This window comes from Gobio gobio (assembly GCF_949357685.1).
Source record: "Gobio gobio genome assembly, chromosome: 5".
In the NCBI taxonomy this organism is placed as follows: Eukaryota; Metazoa; Chordata; class Actinopteri; order Cypriniformes; family Gobionidae; genus Gobio; species Gobio gobio.
The window spans coordinates 7,088,318-7,102,059 of record NC_137101.1 but is presented as its reverse complement, the minus strand read 5'-3'; the positions used below and the strand labels follow the sequence as shown (position 1 = coordinate 7,102,059).

At 37.1% G+C, this 13,742-nt stretch overlaps 1 protein-coding gene across 1 annotated transcript; it reads right to left on the bottom strand.

The window, feature by feature from the left end:
- Positions 1-519: 519 nt before the first annotated feature.
- On the bottom strand, positions 520-9,782 carry LOC307127204 (scavenger receptor cysteine-rich domain-containing protein DMBT1). The gene is made up of 11 exons (XM_079818316.1): positions 9,715-9,782; positions 9,298-9,645; positions 7,602-7,913; positions 5,681-5,989; positions 5,218-5,523; positions 3,430-3,738; positions 2,805-3,113; positions 2,354-2,659; positions 1,359-1,447; positions 1,146-1,245; positions 520-1,057 (listed from the first exon to the last, which is right to left on the bottom strand). Exons 1-10 carry the CDS (start codon positions 9,746-9,748, stop codon positions 1,153-1,155), a joined length of 2,415 nt encoding a protein of 804 aa, XP_079674442.1. The 5' UTR covers positions 9,749-9,782; the 3' UTR covers positions 520-1,057; positions 1,146-1,152.
- Positions 9,783-13,742: the final 3,960 nt, after the last annotated feature.

Sequence of the window (13,742 nt, the reverse complement as noted above, 5' to 3'; positions counted from 1 at the left end):
TTTACGCACAAAAACTATTGTCGTCGCATCGTAAGATTATTGTAGAGTCACTGTGGTGAGATGGACTTTGTAACGACATTTTAAGTGCCTTTTATCGGTCTTGGGAGTATAAGTGTACTGAATGCCAATGGAGGCCTATCTGAAGCCTTTCTCAGCCATCAGCTTTCAACACAAATATCTTCATTTGTGTTCCGAATATGAACGGAGATCTTACGGGTGTCAAACGACATAAGGGTGAGTAATTAATGACAGAATTTTCATTTTTGGGTGAACTAATCCTTTAAGGTGTGCCTTAAGCCCCGCTGTACCCTATAATTTACGTGATTCACGTAATGTAATAATTAGCAACTTTCAATGTGAGAGGACAAGAAACACTAACAAAGATTTCTTCATATAAGGCATAAGATTCATAATGAATGTGTAGGCTACACATTAATTGACAAATAATTTACTACCCACTTAGGACTTTTAGGATTTTTTTGGGGGCCTTCAAACATCTTAAAATGCACATATGTAAATCAGAGAAATCAACATTTTTAGTGATCATACAAATGTTAATTGAGTAACTTCCACAACATACCCTGACCAAGAAATTCTCACACTGATAACCAAAGCAAACTGGATTGTAACTCTACAATAGTCTGTATCTGATTCTTGTTATAAATTAGATAAGAATGTTAATAAATCACACTGAATTATTATTAACTACACTCATTTAATTTTTGCAATTCAATTCTAAAAGTCCAGACAGGTTCATGTGTACAATATTGGCTATAGCAAGATTACTGTATATATTACAAGTAAATGTTGGTTAGCAATTTAGGATATGAAGCATCTAAACACTGACAGAATTACAGAATCAGAACACAAATATTCATCGTTATTAGGAAAACAAAAATTGCAGCGATATTATATGAAGCATTGCCATGTATGAAAAACTCTTGTAAGATAATTATTAATTATATTTATAAAAGGTCAGATTGTAAGTATAGAAGGATGTAGCATTCAATTTCCTGTTAGATTATCCTTGTTTTCTTCTCTGTATGCCAGCAATGACCTGAGAAACCAACATCATTGTATATTATTATTGTGGAAAACATTCAATTAAAAATGAAACCGTTTTAAAGCTAATGCTAAAGTCTTACCAAAATGTCAGGGTGCAATTCCTTTTTTCTTTTGGAAGACTTTTCCATCTGCCTGAGTTCTCAATGACAATTGTCCATTTATTTGTAGCTTCTTCCCTATCTATTAGATCCAAACGTAAAGACAGAGAGACAACAGTATCACAAGCAGCCAGTAGATGACAGCAAAAAGTAGTGAAGGATGCAGCTCACTGTTACTCTACCCACTGCTCTCACCTCCTCTGAAAGTTTATTCAGGATTTCAGCATCATTTGGGTCGACTCCAAGTTTAGCCTTCCCTTCAATCCTCAACAGGACTTTAATAGCTGAGAGAATGTGAGAAAGTGTGAAAAAACTCAATTTCTTGCTCAAATATGCAGGCATTGCATCCTTTCTAAACATAAAGGTAGGATGGATATCTAGGGTATTTATTGGTACTTTATTTTTTATTTATTAATATTTTAGGTTGCAATTTGAAACCGCACGGATGTGCTTATTAGCAATCTAACTAAAACAAATAGGATCTTTATTTGCTGAATACTACTGTTGTGCTCAATGGACCCTTTTCATTTTTCCAGGGTTCTCAGACACTGAAGTCTTCATAGTTGGGTTAACGTCTATAGTAGTGAATGGGAAACTACAACAAATATCATTTTTGCATTCCTATTTGCCCCAATTGCAAAAGAAAAATGTATTATGTCAGTCAGAAGAGAGAAAGATGTCAAATTTGCCTCAGCCATTGTGTTAGAAACACAAGCATTAACCAGTTTTATCTCATTTTATGCCAAGGTAACAAAACGGGAAAGGTAATAAAGTACAGCGCTATAAATGTAGCCAACATTACATTTTTTAAAGTTGGCATGAAATGGAAGTTGCTGTAGTTTTTTCCCTGTTGTGACATATACGAGTAAAAATGCCGGAACTTGTTTTCGAATTGATTAAATGTTTGGATCATTGTGGTTTACTATTGGTCGATCTCAGGTGAGCGACAGGTTGCCCTGCCCTCACGCCATCAGAGATGTTGATACAAGAGGGAGGGGACGTTACTTTGATTAAAAATACAACAACAACAAAAAATACTGCATTATTTCATAAAGTTGTCCATTTTGATTTCACGGTGACTTTAAAAATCAAAACATAAAAAACTTTGCTAGACGTACGATAACACATCATCACAGTTTGTAAAAAGGATCCATTATTTTACTCGCTAACATAAATTAACTGTCACTCACTTCCACAAATGACTCCGGCATCTTTCTCATGGCCACAGCTGTTTGGAATACTGTTATATGAACAGCTCATCAATGTAGACTCATTGCCAACACAGTTTACATTATTCATCCATACTGTTCCTGAACCCTTTCCATAATAAGCAGCACTCTTTACTTCCAAAACTGCTCCACAGCCCAATTGTCCACACACTACTGCAGCATCGGACGCATCCCAGCCATCATCACACACTGTTCCCCACTGTGTATTTCTGAAAACCTCCACTCGTCCAGAACAGGGGCCAATGCCGTTGACCAATCTAACATTACCTAATGCTCAGACAAAGGAAGGGAGATATATTATATATACAGTTTGTGCTTAATGCAAATATACAATCATTTTAGAATTATACTGACTACATTATGCCATTCATTTTTTTTTTATATTAGCAACAGGGCTGCAGTTTGAACTCACCCTGACAGATAACTCCTGCATCTTTGTCATGTCCACAGCTGCCTTTTCCCCATCCACTTGATTTACAGTCTCGCAGTCGTGATTCAGTGTTAGAACATTGTAAACCACTTAGCCATACAAGTCCTGATCCTTGTCCAAAATAAGCAGCAGTCTTTGCCTCTAGAGCATCTCCACATCCCAACTCTCTACACACCACTGTAGCATCTGCCAGATCCCAGCCATCATCACACACCATTCCCCATATTCCATTATAAAGAACCTCCACTCTTCCAGAATAGGAGTTACTTCCCTGAACAAGCCTGATAGAAGCTAAATGACACATAAACGAAAGTAAAAGAAACATGCTAACTATTTAAATACATAATTAGGGTGTTATCTCCCTTTACAATGATTCATAATTGACTGTATTTCATCTTCAGTTCAGTCCCACACAGGCCGGTGCCGTTGACCAGCCTAACATTATCTAATGCTCAGACAAAGAATGGGAGATATATTATATACGCAGTTTGTGCTTGATGCAAATATACAATCATTCTAGAATTATACTGACTACATTGTATGCAAGGGATGTAAAGTATGCTGTTCATTTTTTTATATTAGCAACAGGGCTGCAGTTTGAACTCACCCTGACAGATAACTCCTGCATCTTTGTCATGTCCACAGCTGCCTTTTCCCCAACCACTTGATTTACAGTCTCGCAGTCGTGATTCAGTGTTAGAACATTGTAAATCACTTAGCCATACAAGTCCAGATCCTTGTCCAAAAAAAGCAGCAGTCTTTGCCTCTACAGCATCTCCACATCCCATCTCTCTACACACCACTGTAGCATCTGACAGATCCCAGCCATCATCACACACCGTTCCCCACTGACCGCTATAGAAAACCTCCACTCGTCCAGAACAAGAGTTGTTGCCATTCACCAGTCTAATGTTAGCTAATGTCCACAAAAAAACAAAACAAGAGTTTTGGATCAACTCAAAGTTTGATTACTCGAAGTTAAGATAATGTTATTTTTGTGTACAAGGTTTTTAGGGGTGACCCCAAATAGTCGAAGATTCGATAAGCGACTACCAATCCCACAGTCGAATCTTCACAGAGGTGTTATGAAATGAGGGTCATGCCATTTTGGCTATATGGGGGTGCTCAATAGCCCCTTTTCACACATAAGCACCATTTCCACCGAAATGACCCGGAACAATTTGTTCCAGGAATTATTTTTCCCTCAGACCTGCTGCTGTCTGCGTTTCCACCGCGGTCTAAAGTATCATGAAGATTAGTCCGGTGACATAGGATTGTGAACGGCTTTCCAGAGCCCACTGGATTTCGTCCTTCACATATAAGCTTAATAAAGCCTGAACCTTGACGTTGGTCCGTTGGGTTTTTTTTAACTCCATTGTTGATTCGAATAGCAAACAACTCTTACTGCACGCACCGCACCACACTTTTAGGTTGAAATAAAATGCTGCGTGAACCAATCCGCATGTTCAGCGCCTGAGTCCCACCCCTGAAAGGTCTTGAACTTTGAAACAGTACTACCTCGCGAGCAGGGCTGTTTTGAGGGGGAAATCTTTACCCGGAACTTTATTTAGACCCAGGTTCCTGCGGTCGAAAACCCACCGAGTACCACCCCGAAGTCCCTAGTTCCTGGGGAAAGTTCCCTAAATCCTTAAATCCTAAACCCAAGTATAGGTCTCTGCAGGATAGTAATAGGTGTTACCAGATCTGTGGGCGAGGCCATAAACAGAGGGGCGTTTTCCACAGCTACCTGATTTGCCTACGTCACAGTGTGGTCACAGGGTTTAGGGGTGGGGTCGGGTGAAGGGGATCATTTTCATTGAGTGATTTATAAACACCCATCAGTTTGAAAACGACCACAAATTTAGGAACGCCCACTTTTGTTCCGCAGAGACCTCATACTCCCTAAACCTACCAATACTAGGGGGGTAATAATTTGCCGGGGTCAGAATTCTCCACAACACTGGCAATTTCCCAGGACTGCTGTGTGAAATGGGCTAGTGTCTGATTTCACATTCAGTTTTCCTCGCACACAATTTGTAAAGACTCAAATGGACATAGGCAGAGTAGAAGACTGGAGTTTTTTATACATACAGGTAGGGTACAAGTGAATTTAAAACATTTCAGCCGGTTCGAATTAGATTTTTGATTGCCTCGGATATGTTTAGCTAAAAAAACTGCCACTCTAGTTTTTTGCACATTTTGCACAGTATTTGTTCTGCTCACAAGGCGATTCTGATTCTTTTTGCTGTTATTTACTTGTTATTTTTTAGGTTTATTGATCCAAAATGTTTTATACATTTTATTCTATATCTTTGTGTGATGTTCTGTACACCCCGATTCAGATTTGACTATGTAAATCCTTAGTTGGGGACACCCCTAAAGGTTTTGTACTCACGCTGACACGAGACTCCAGCATCCTTCTCATGTCCACAGGTGTTTATCCCCCATCCCTGTGAATTACAGTTCCTCACCATAGAGTCAGTGGTGCACTGTAAACCACTTAGCCATACTGGCCCTGATCCCTGTCCAAAATAAGCAGCAGTCCTTGCCTCTATAACATTTCCACAGCCCAGTTCTTTACACAGCACTGCAGCATCTGACAGATCCCAGCCATCATCACACACCGTTCCCCATCGGCCATCATAAAAAACCTCCACTCTCCCAGAACAAGGGTCAGTGCCGTTCACCAGCTTAGTAAGAGCTGATGGCCAGACAGAGAGAAGGAAAACAAACAAGCAAACTCACTTGTACAGTGACAATATTTTCTTTTCAGTTCATAATCTCATATAGTCTTAGATGCAAGGAAATGGAAGGAACATACACAAAGCTGTTGATTTCATTAAATTGCAGCGACTTACCCTGACAGATGACTCCAGCATCATTTAAATGTAAATCATTGTTCACTCCTGATTTTTTGAACTCACAGGCACCGAGTGTGGGCTCATTTCCAGTGCAGTTGACATCATCCAACCATACTATTCCCGAACCCGGTCCAAAATAAGTAGCAGTCTTTGCCTCAACAGCATCCCCACATCCCATCTGTCTACACGCCACTGCAGCATCTGCCAGATCCCAGCCATTATCACACACGGTTCCCCACTGACCGTTATAGTTAACCTCCACTCGTCCAGAACAAGCATCGATGCCATTTTCAAACTGAATTTTGCCTAAATAATGTCATGAGAGCTGTTGTCAGTGTATTATATCTGATGCGCTTTCTCAGATTCATGCATATATAAGACTTATCATCTGGGATTATGTTGGTAGTTTTGTCTCAAATGCATGATTGACAGCAAAATTATTAATTTACCCATGAACTTAAAGGGATAGTTCACCCAAAAATGAACATTTGATGTTTATCTGCTTATGTTTAACGGCCTTGAGTGCGCTCTCACTTCCGGTGAGTGAGGTCTGTACACTGTAAACTACGCCAGATCGTGTACAGCGGGCTCAAGGCGGTTGGGCATAGTGGTGTATTAGAGGTAAAAAAATTATATGAATGCCGTTCGGTTTCTCGCACAAAATGATCGTTCCGTGTCTTAAGACCAGAGTTGGGGTAACATGAGTTACGTAATCAGATTACTTTTTCAAGTAACTAGTAAAGTAACGCATTACTTTTCAAATTTACAACAAAATATCTGAGTTACTTTTTCACATTTATTTGACTATCAGCTCTCCTGCCCCCATGTTGAGAAAAATCGAGAGTAAGTGCAGAGGTGTTGTGTGTAAACATGATGGTTATTGTAATTCTAGACTAAATGTGAGCATTTATTTATCTCACTTGCACAATAAAGATGCAATACTCCTCAAAATGAATAAAATCAGTCAAATGCAAAATCAGAGTTCTATGCAAACCTCCAATAATTAAATGTTAAATAAAACAAATATTTGTATGCATTTAATCTACCTTTATTGTCCAATGTCTTGCTGTTGACCTTTGATGATTCAGTTAAACCATGAGCAAAAATTACTATATATATATATATTTTTTTTTATTGGTAAAACTTTTTTCCTCCTGCGTCCTATTCTTCCATTATCCAGAATTGCAGCACAGCAGAGCTGCGCCCTCTACTGTTCATGCGTGAATTTGCATTTTTACCTCAGCCTGAGGCTTATTATTTCAATTTTGGTATGAAGAGGTCTTTACATTTGCACGAAAATATAACTTTTTTGTTACAAAAAACAACAAAAAACAAGCCCAGACCAGGTGAGAAAAAGTAACGCAAAAGTAACATAACGCATTACTTTTCTTAAAAAGTAATTAAGTAACTCAATTAGTTACTTTTTAAGGGAGTAACGCTATATTGTAATGCATTACTTGTCAAAGTAACTTTCCTCAACACTGCTTAAGACATCAATGTGTCGTCACGAGCCACAGGGTTTAATACGGATTTGTCTGTGCATGCTTCACATTTTTACTCTCATCGATTTTGTAACCATTCACATGCAATATACGACTGACAGACTGCAACAGTTGGAGTTAAAAATCTTCCTTTGTGTTCTACTGAAGAAACAAAGTCACCTATATCTTGGATGCCCTGGGGGTAAACAGATAAACATCAAATTTTGATTTTTGGGTGAACTATCCCTTTAAACACACACACATTATGAGTTACTCAATAATTCATGTTAGTCCTTTAAGAAAAATGCAAGCTTCCCTACTTGGCATCCTGCTGCAAAAACACAGGACGGATAAGAAATTATTTTCTGTGTTAATTAACCGCATGCCACAAATGCTGCACATCACCCTAAAAATGTTGCATAAAAGTTTGTACTCACTGCGACAGGCAACTCCAGCATCCTTCTCATGTCCACATGAGTTTTGTCCCCATCCCTGTAAAGTGCATTGTCTCAGTGTAGAGTGAGAGTAGTAATAACACTGCACATCACTTAGCCATACTCGCCCTGATCCCTGGCCAAAATAACCACCGCTCCTTTGCTCGAAAACTTCGCCACAGCCCATTTCTTTACACACCACTGCAGCATCATACCAATCCCAGCCATCATTACACACTGTTCCCCACTGACCGTCTTGGAAAACCTCCACTCGCCCAGAACAGGAGTTACTGCCATTCACCAATCTGACAAGGGCTAATTTCCACACAGAGGACATATATTAATGAATTTAATTGCACAAAACATAAATATTAGAAACACTGCAACACTTAGTATTTTGACTTGTTTTACAGTACAAATATCTAAACAATCTTAAATCAAGACTCAGAAGCAAAATTACTTAAGATATTTTGTCTAAAAAATGCTTTAAAAATAAGTGTGAACACTTGAAGCAAAAAGTCGGGTGAAGGGGATAATTTTCATTGCGTGATTTATAAACATCCATCAGTTTGAAAACACTCACAAATTTGGAAAAATCTTGTTCCGCTGAGACCTCGTACAGTGATTACGTTACTATTGATCATCTGTCCATCATCATATAAAGCCCTGAATTTCCTGACCTGAAATGTTGAGGGCGGGGCTAAGTTCGGCTGGCTAGTATCCAGGCTACTCAATGACATCACTGACGAAAACGAGACGCCAACTAAATAAAAAGCAGTTTTGGATGACAAAAACATTTTCGTCAATGAATAGGCTAAAAAATGATCGATTAGGGGAAGAGATCCAGTCAGAAGTCAGTACTGATGTCCCTTCTGTGCGCACATTTGAATTGTAACGTGCTGATCTAACCACGGGAAAACATGGGGGTTCTACAGGCTCATGCAACTGTGCTTCAGTGCGGGTCACAATCAATGAATAGCACACATTTATGCCAAGCAATTGTTTATGAACTAATGCTGATGAATAATGACAATGTTTAGTTTACGATGTTAATATGTTTTAGACGGTTGTAACAATGTGTATTTTATCTCCCTCATCTGAACTTGAATGAGCAGCCTGTAAATGCAATAGTAAGGCGTAGACATACATTTTTTTTTTAAAAAGAGTCACGGTTTATTTCAAGCTTGTTAATAATTAAATGTCATGCATTATAAATACATTTTGGTTACACAATAAACTGCATTTAATTTCCCTCCCATTTAATTCATAGTCAGGAGGAAAGACTAAGAACAGTATTTTACACACATTATTCCATAACGTATCAGGATTATAATAGTCAACTAAAACCATTAAAAAAAACTTATTTACTTGATATTTAGCCGACTAAAACAATTCAGGTGACTTATATATGACTATAACTAAATATCATTTTAGACAAAAGACAATGACCAAAACTAAATCAAATGTGCTGTCAAAATTAACACTGGGGAAAAAAAACTATTCAAATGGGAAAAACTAGTTATATTTTTCTTACCCCATTGGCAGATATTCTCATTGTTTTAACCATAATTTTGATCTTTTTTTTTTTTTAGAAAACAAGACTTTATATCTTCTGTCATTTTGCTTCTCAAATAAATGTATCTTGATTTAAGAATGTTTAAATATTTTACTGAAAACTAGATGATAGTTTTTGGCTTACAGTTACAGATGACTCCTGCATCCTTTGAATGGTAATATATTCCCAATTTTTGAGATGCACAGGCACTCAGTTTGGCCTCATTTCCAACACAGTTTACACTCCCCATTAGTACTTCTCCTGCACCTTGTCCAAAATAAGCAGCAGTCTTTTCCTCTACGGCATCTCCACATCCCATCTCTCTACACACCACTGCAGCATCTGCCAGATCCCAGCCATCATCATACACGGTTCCCCACTGACCGGTCCCCCACTGATTGTAAAAGAAAACCTCCACTCGTCCAGAACAAGAGTTGTTGCCATTAGCCAGTCTGATTGATTGAGACGTACTTGAAATGACATTGCCTAGAACTTAATCAGAAAAAATTACAAAGTGTTAAAAATACTAGCATTATCTTAAATGTGTAGTGTACTACTTACTCAGAAATGGAATGAGCCACATGGAGCCTGACATTGTTGCTGAACAGTCCACAATTTCAACAAATGAGAAGTCTAAAAAACACTACAAATTAGCTTGACACAAAATGAAATGAATCAGACATTAATATTAAAACAGACATACAGTTTTATAGAACACAGAAACAGAACAACACGATTAGATTAGGTTATACTATATATTATCAAAATCCATCAGTACAAATAACAATTTTTAAAGTAAAACTTTGATATTCACATACACTCTGCAATCACACCTGCTTTTTGTTGTTCTGTCCCTAAACTGGCAAGTCCAAATAAACCTGCATGATTAGTTAAATGCCACTCCCATGTTGAGGTTCCATCCTACTCCGAGTAGAGTTGTGATTGAGGTTTAAAGTGGTTTGGCTCTGGCTCCTCCCGCCAACCGACTTCAACACATCTTTTCACTTTCTCAAGTCCAAGCAGGTGCAATCATATGTGTCTCACATGAACATGACATCAAAAAGCCAATGCAAGTTAATTTAATGGACATACAATGCATCAATCAATAAAAGGTTCATCTTCGAAACACAAATTAAGATATTTTTAATGAAATCTGAGAGATTTCTGTCCATGGAAGCTTTAGCATAAGTTCTGCCGGGAAGACTTAATTGTCATGTCACTTTAATTTTATCTATCCAATCACATGCTAAATACCTGGGTATAAAAGATCGGTACTTACGCATGTTTGAGTTTGCAGATGCTGACGCTCCAATTCAAAAATTTGAGATGGAAGAAAAAATATGTCAATGCTTTTTGCCTTCTCCTGCATTCCCCAAGAAACTTTGCGCACCCTCGCAAAAAACGTTAGCGTACTGGCGAGAAACTTTGTGTTCGCTTGCAAAGAGCTCAAAAGGTTTTGCCAGTGAACATAAAGTTTCTTGGGGGAACGCAAAACATTTTGCAACACTGTAAAAAATGTTATGTGCTATTTACTTAAAATTATGGTAAAAATATTACACATAATATTTTTGAGTAGTTTTTAAGGCTTGTTTTTAATGGAATCTACCTGCATAAATCATGTAAAATCTCCTTAATTATTTAGTCTAAGTGAAATGTGCTTAGTTATTGTAAGTTGACTTAAAAAAAAATATTGGTCCAAAAAAGGGTATAAATTAGTGGAATAGAAATGACCTGTTTATATTTGACTTACGTTATACAATTAATAGACTGTAAAATCCAACAGTGATTCTAACTAACACTTTTTAGTTAACTTTACTTAGTGTCTTAACTCAATTGAAAAAATCTAGTAATCTGTACTATTCACATACTATTCCTTGTTTACTCAGAAAAAACAAGTTAAGATTAATTGATTGGTTTGAGTGCCATTTTGTTAAGCAAAAAAAAAAAAAAAAAAATACCATTATGGTGATAAGTGTTCACTTTGGTTGAGCACTTGGAACATTTATATTATTAAAACTCTCTTTCTGATGCAGCGATGCAACAAGAAATCACAGTTATTTGGTTTCAAAGGAAGAGAAGTAATAAATAGGTTGCTTTTAAAAGTTGACCTAGCTTCTGACTGAATAATTAACTATAGTTAATGAGTCAGAAATTAAGATCATCTCTTAAAATTAACCTATGTAATATTTTCCTTTGTCATATAACGATAATTTACAATTGTATTGCTAACACTTACGTCATAAACACCTGTGGAACTTTTAAATGAGTTGATATAATCCCTCTATATTTGTAACAAAAGATATTGCAGCTGATCATGCTTGAGTCACACACAGACTTCAACATTCAGCATGCAAAACACAACAATGGTAACATCTATGGTAGCTAAACTAAGTCAAGAGTAAACCTAAATTAAAAGATCAAGTACTCTCTACAGTTCTTTTTTAGCCACTAGAACTCTTGTGTAAGTGAACTATACTAATTAAGCATTTGTTAGCACAACATACTATTCCTATTTCACTTTACTTGGTTTTTTTAAGGCAATCGGTTTGCATGCTTTTTTCAAGTAAGTCTAACTAATTCGATTTTACAGTGTATGCTGTTAGCACAGCACATTGGCAACAAGCAGAAACAAACTTGTTACTGCACTGGCATTAGCTAAGTTATTGCTCATTGAACAAAGCAACATGTTTTTTAATTTCAGTATACATGCATTATTCAAAACCTAACCATAAGATCTAGTCAAAACTTCAACATAAAGAAACTCTTTCAAATGTCAAACATAACTGAACATTAAACATTAACAGATGTTTCCCTTCATTTAAAAACACATAAAATAACACTTAATTTCAATATTAACTCTCAATTTTCAGCCATATGCAAAGCATACTGGGAACTAACAATTGTGTCTCTAAATAAAACTACACAACTGAGCTAAATCTTTTAAAATAAATAGATAAAATAAATCGTTTTTTTTCCCCTTAATTTGATCAGTTTTATCAGTTCAATTCAAGCTCAATTCAAGCCTCAAAATTGTTTAAATTCCCTTTAAAAAATTAGGAAAATGTATCTCTTGGTTTTATTAGCCTTTGATTATTAATTTTTTTACAATGACGCGAACGCAAAAGTTCTTGGGGGAATGTAAAGGTTTTGCGAGCAAACGTAAAGTTTCTTATAGGTGAAATCGTTGACTTATAATTTTTCCTCCCATCTCAATTTTTTTTTCTCCGCCATGTCCCTTTAGGAAAGGGGTGTCCAATCCTGCTATTGGAGGGTCACTGTGCCAGAGAGTTTAGTCCAACCCCAATTAAATCACACCTGAACCAGGTCTTAATCAAGGTCCTACTAGGCAAACTAGAACCTTCCAGGCAGGAGTGTTAGGACAAGTTGGAGCTAAACTCTGCAAAACAGTGGCCCTCCAGGACCAAGTTCGGACACCACTGCTTTAGGGGCTCCATATGATCCCTTTATATGATGAACAGATTTAATTTTAGGCTTTGTTGCAACCTGCCTGGCCAAAATGAATTGAAGCCTGTGTTTCATGCATTGTACTGCTTTGAGTGCTATTCAAATTACATCTAAAATCTCTCAGTTGATTTGCTTAACTAAGTAAATAACTTTCCATCCAGTCGTTCATTTGACTACAAATCCCTCATGTTCCCAGCTCTTACATTGCAGGCCCTAAATTAAATTTAAATTTTCTGTCCATTTACAAAGAATCTGCAGGATCTTTTACTTATGACATCTCATTTAAACAATAAGACTAACTGTGTTGAGCTATATAACAATGATTCGTTTTCTGTCTATGAATGTCTCCAAACAGTCGCTCACCTGTCTTTGGCGTTTCCATGGTTTTTACAAAATAAAACCGAAAATCTAGGGTAACGTTGGTATGATGTCATTGATTAGCGACGCACAGGCATGGTCCGTGTCCTGGTTAAAATTGCTTATTTCTCTGGATTTAAACATTCTTGGAAACATTTGGGATAATGCAAGTACACAAGTCAACAAAATAGCAAACATTTTCTAGTGTTTTTTTGATATATTAATCCAAAAATCGTACATTCAACAATTCAACAATTTTGGGTCCAAAATGATGTATTATGTATATAAATGGCATATGTAGGGTGACAAACCTCTTAAACTTTGTGGATGATACTAATATTTTCTGTTCTGGGGAAAATTTGCAGACATGGCTCATGGATATCGGATTTCTCCGCAGGTTGGATCGGGAAAATCCGATACGTGAATTACGCTGGTATCGATCCCGATACCGGATCGGATCGGCCCCATCCCTAACATCAATGTGTCGTCACGAGCCGCAGGGTTTAATACGGATTTGTCTGTGCATGCTTTGCATTTTTACTCTCATAGATTTTGTAACCATTAACATGCATTATACGACTGACAGACTGCAACGGTTGGAGTTAAAATTCTTGATTTGAGTTCTACTGAAGAAACAAAGTCACCTATATCTTGGATGCCCTGGGGGTAAGCAGATAAACATGTGGTTTGACTTAAATAAATAATCGATACATTTCGATAAAACCAACGCATGTTGTTTGGTAACTGTAAAATTGACATACAAGTAA

Excerpts from the sequence above, each read along its gene's own strand:
- LOC307127204 (XM_079818316.1), bottom strand. The coding sequence starts at position 9,748 with ATGTCAGGCTCCATGTGGCTCATTCCATTTCTGA. Across the intron at positions 3,114-3,429 it reads TGCAGGAGTTATCTGTCAGG|CTTCTATCAGGCTTGTTCAG; the intron begins GTGAGTTCAAAC and ends TGTGTCATTTAG. Across the intron at positions 2,660-2,804 it reads TGCAGGAGTTATCTGTCAGG|GTAATGTTAGATTGGTCAAC; the intron begins GTGAGTTCAAAC and ends TCTGAGCATTAG.